This window comes from Mus caroli, unplaced genomic scaffold (assembly GCF_978045245.1).
Source record: "Mus caroli unplaced genomic scaffold, Mus_caroli_1 scaffold_7, whole genome shotgun sequence".
Classification (NCBI taxonomy): Eukaryota; Metazoa; Chordata; class Mammalia; order Rodentia; family Muridae; genus Mus; species Mus caroli.
Window position 1 is genome coordinate 107,732,518 of NW_028227262.1, and position 4,902 is coordinate 107,737,419.

Here is a 4,902-nt window from a genome sequence, read left to right on the forward strand (position 1 = left end):
CTTTGGCTGTCTGAGCAGATAAACAGTAGTTTGTAGAACAAAGATACAGAGTTCATTATGAAGCTGTAGAAGTTAGTTTACCAAACAGAATTTGACCTCAGATCATTTCACCCTATTTTATTTGCTGACAGATATAGATACATGAAAAGAATGCTCTTCTTCACAGGTAGCTTGGTGACATGTATCTATGGAAGACATCTTTCATGATACAATGATTTTTTGTGTAGCAGTTTCTACATATGAAGTTACTGGAAATATCTTTTCATCATCAGGACATATGCTCTTAGCTGGAACAACTTCTGCCTTCCCTTGTAAGGCAGTATTGTCTACAGGAAAGAAAATCAAAGTGTTAAATCATGAAATCTACATAGCTTCATCCACTTCTTCTGGATTTAGCAAAGTCTGAGTCCATTTCCAAAGTAAAAATTGCTGCTTGAACTCCCTTTATTCAGTGTCAGTGTCCTCTGTCCCCTCATGTTTTTTCACTTTGGTTTCTTATCAGTATACAGTGACTCCCCACCCCAGTTCTTCCTGCTAGGATCTGGTTTCTTTAATTTCTTCCCACTCTAATCCATCCTGACAATCATTGTTATCCAACATTCATAAGCAGGTAGGAAATGTTACCACTTACCAGAGACTTGAATATCCCAGAAGTATTTGTTTGTACTGCAAAGGCAGGAAGTGTAAATGGCATGAGAAGAAATGTACTTGATGCTTGGATTCATCACAGTACTGACTTTCACCTGAGTGAAGAAAGAGAGGAAGGGCTAGTATCAATATAGAAATGTCAGCCTGGATTTGACCATTCAGCAAAATATAAAACTCACAAAGCACTATGGGTAAGGAGGCCTAAGTATTTCCACCTAGCTATGCAGATACAGTAAATGCTTAGCAGGTTTTGGGTACCTTATAAGTCAAATTCAAATTTAGCCCCCATTCAGTGTAATAAAACAAACAACTGATTTGGGGGAATGGGAGGGGAGGCATACTAAAGAAACTACATGGATGGTCATGTTTAACTTATCAGTTGATTGTATAATGGATTACAAAGATCACTTAGTAATGTGATGGCCAAAGAGTATATATTGCTGTTGAGTTGTGTATAAGGCATTAGTTGGTCTAGCCTGAGGCTAAAGATTTCCAAATCGAAGTCAAAGCTGAATGATATAAACTTCTCAAGAACAAAGAAGGGTTTATAAGACCCTTATAAGACAGGAGACACCACGTTTTCTACTCTGATGTGCTGAAATGAATATGACAAAGACTAACAAGCAAATTGATCTTATAACCCAAACTCTCTGACTTTGGTTTTCTAGCTTGATACTTTTGTGCTTGTAACACAGTGTCTTATTTTTGTCATTGTGAGATGAAAGGGTTGATACCTATATCCCTTGCAAGAGTTTGTGAGTCTTTTTACTTTTTGAATGAAAGGTATCATTTTAGACATAAAACAACAGGTTTGTTATACAAATAGAAAAAAACCCAGGTTTAAAATAATTGGATGACTAGTCTTGACATATTGTTTTTCTTCAACCAATGATATAAAATTTTCAATCTATCATCAGATATAAGTAATGATTTCTTCTCTGTGGCTTAAGCAATATACTCTGCTAAAAACGCAATAGAAAGAATTTCTGGATATCTACCCAATACAAGATCAAAAATCATTTCTTATAACATTATTTTGTATGGGTAAAATTTGAGGACTCTTATATTTCTGTTGTGGATTTTGGCATCAGTAAAATTTCCCCTTTTCTTTTTTCATGATTTTTTAAATTCAGTTTGAAAAAACTATTTACTTACTTTTTTCTTATGTGGGTATGTATGTTCAATGCCCACACAGACTACAAGATAGTGTCAGATGCTCTGGAACTGAACTGTATATGGCTGTGAGCCATACTAAAAAAAAAAAAATGCTATTAACTCCTGAAGTATATCTCCAATCTTCAAACCTTCTTTTTGTATCTACTTTCTAAGAGACAAAGGATAATGTTGAAGGAATTGGTAAAGAATTGAGCAGGAAGTAAAGATTTTGGAACTACTGAAGAGGAAAGTAGATCAAAGGAAGGTGAGGACAATGTGTACCTGTGCTTATTGGGGGCAAGTAAGGCCTCACATTGAGGGACAGTTCACAATCACCTCACTCCTATATTTCTTACAACTTCCCATATCTCCTTGACTCTCCATCATTACTGCATGAGGTAGAGACAGCAGATGAGTGGAGGTGGAACCATGAGTCCAATAGCGTTTCCTGGTCACTGTCACTCAGTCATATTTATCTTTGTTTCATTGCCATTTCCCTTGAATTTTAGTCTTCCTATTTTTTCCTCTAAATTTTCATCTAGTTTCCCTGTGAAGACCCTCAGATCACAATTAAAAGTTGTTACCAGTTGTTATAGTGTTCACAACACTATAATATTACCTTTAGGATAGACTTTTACCTTTAGGATAAAAGCATGCATTTATAACATATCTGTAAGTTACAAATCTATGTACACAGAAAAAAAATAAAAAGGGCAATTTTTGAAAAATATTAAATCATTGAAAGTTTCTATTGTAATAATTTTTTCAAGTTATCTCTCAATTATTTACTTACCGCCATACATTGGCCCACATTATTTTTAACTTGGAGTGTTACTGTAAATTCATTTTTCCCTTTCATTGGAGAAACTATCATATCTACTGAAACTGGATTGTTCCTGTATGAGTAGAAAAGGTAGAAACACCAAATCATATTGAAGTCAAAGACTTAAGTGTTCTTGTATGGAAAGGCAGACAGAGCTCCAGGTATCAAGTGTCAGCAAGATACTTGTAAAGTTCAACACTTTACTCTGGAAAGACCCTTTGTATGTGATTTCTCTCAAAGTATTCCACATTGCTTGTTAACACACATCCAATATGATGAGACAAATAGAAGTTAAAATACATGGACCCAGTCTTAATCATCGGGTGAATGTGGGGACCTTGGGAAACAAAGCCACTTTATCTTTTCTGTCCCCAGTCATCATCTCAGGGTAGAGATTTATGACTTCAGAGTCTACCTTGGTGCAGTTACCTTTCTATTTTCCTTCGACAATTTTCTAAAAATACCTCAGAGCTCACCTTCTTCCAATAGTAGAATTTGGATAAGGATATTATATGCTCAGGATCTGTTAAATTCATCATATAAATAAATCTGTCCTCACAGTAAAAACTCACGCACCTCAATATTTTTTATTCAACACACTACTCTTTAGTTCTGTCATAGGAAACATAAGACATTCTAGTTCACAAAAAACTCAAATCATCTTGACATTATTCCCTCTGTTGTCCAGTTCTCTGCCTCTCTACTAAAACTTCCTTGGCACGTAATGTTTCCCCATCCAAACCTCCATGGTTTCATTACCATCTGGTAGATCCTCTTTTCCCATATGATTCTGCACACTGCTGGTAGACTCTGACTTCTCCTTGTAACTCAATGCTTTCCTCTTGCTAAATGTCATAGAAAATTTTACATTTCATTTTCTCTTTGTAAGAACTGGAATCTGATTATTTCTTTCCCTCTTTAGTCATAGACTTAAAGAATAATTTTATCACAAAACTAAGCTTATGTAAAGAAACAGGTTTGTTTAAATAGATCTCCTCCAGGTGTGATTAGCAGAGCCCTGAATAGTAGACTTGATGAGGATATAGACCTTTATTGTGTAATTTAGATAATTCTTCTATGGGTGATTTATTATTGCTTTTTTTGAGACAAAATGTTTGTCTCTGTCACCAGGTGAGTCATGAACATACAAAATCCTTTGCTTTTATATACCAAATTTAGAATTAGAGAGAAGTCTTAGCTATAGCTTAACCCAAAAATATAAGCTAAGCTCATCTCTCCTGTCATACTTGCCATATTGATGAGAAATAGTGTAGTATAACCAAAGATTATACTATAATCTAGGCAGAAAAATCAGTTTAAACACAATCTTTCAATTGTTACCTAGACCTAGACTCACAAGCCTTAGTCACAGAATATAGGCTTAAGAAGTGACATATTGCTTCACACTTTAGAAACTTGAAAAGTGAAACCATAAATTTCAGGAATTCCATATGTATCATCACCAACTGGGAAGACATTTCTAGGAAGGTGATGCAGAAAAGAGAAGTCCTTACCAATTTTCCTGACCATAGGGAGTCTCCAAAAATAAGCACAGAATCAAGAGATGCATAAGAGCTCCAGGCTGATAGAACATTTGAAGAGAAGCCATTCTGTAAGAGTTGACACTCACAAGCCTTAGCCATCTGAAACCCATAAGTCTCCTTTTATTTGTAGCAGGACCACAATGAAGCAGCTGCCAGGCTACTTAGGTAAAATCATCATATGCTAGGATGCCTCCCATTGCCACCTTGTTTATTCTTCTGTAACAAAGGTCAGGATCCAGCTGGATCTTCAAAGTGGATTATAGTGAATAAGAAATGAGATTTTCTCTTTCGTCAGTATGAGATTAGAATGTTCTTAGGTTATTAGAACTGATCCTGTCCCTTTTTTTTTTTAAGCAAGGTCTGTTCTTCTTTATTCTTTGCTTCCTAATCTGTTCTTACTATGGAAATATGTAAAATTTAATCACCTCTCTTTTTCTTCTTTTTTTTCCTTCACAAACTCTCACCTCCCTGATAACTCAGAGAGTCCCAACTCAAAAATATTCTTCAGTTGAGTAATAACTAACATATTATTATTACTTAACTTTCCTGATTTGCATCCTGAGGTACGGGGGGGGGGGAGTTCTGTAGGAGATGATGATCCTTCCTTTCATTCAGAGGAAGTTTATTGGAAACTAAAGGCATATATTTATAAAGAAGTCACATATGAATAGGGAGTTTAAATATATTTAATATCATTTTAACCATATCGTCAGAGAACAAGACCTGGTCAGA

At 35.3% G+C, this 4,902-nt stretch overlaps 1 protein-coding gene across 1 annotated transcript; it reads right to left on the minus strand.

The window, feature by feature from the left end:
* Window positions 1-201: 201 nt before the first annotated feature.
* On the minus strand, window positions 202-4,235 carry LOC110297058 (prolactin-inducible protein homolog). Its single transcript, XM_021165850.3, has 4 exons — window positions 4,141-4,235; window positions 2,597-2,699; window positions 632-743; window positions 202-326 (listed from the first exon to the last, which is right to left on the minus strand). Exons 1-4 carry the CDS (start codon window positions 4,233-4,235, stop codon window positions 202-204), a joined length of 435 nt encoding a protein of 144 aa, XP_021021509.2.
* Between the last annotated feature and the right edge of the window lie 667 nt (window positions 4,236-4,902).

What these genes read in the sequence shown, in the direction of transcription:
- LOC110297058 (XM_021165850.3), bottom strand. Translation starts at nt 4,235, where the DNA reads ATGGCTTCTCTTCAAATGTTCTATCAGCCTGGAGCTCTTATGCATCTC. An exon ending in CCCTATGGTCAGGAAAATTG is followed by an intron (nt 2,700 to 4,140) that starts GTAAGGACTTCT and finishes CTACTCATACAG; the next exon opens with GAACAATCCAGTTTCAGTAG. An exon ending in CTGGGATATTCAAGTCTCTG is followed by an intron (nt 327 to 631) that starts GTAAGTGGTAAC and finishes TCTTTCCTGTAG; the next exon opens with ACAATACTGCCTTACAAGGG.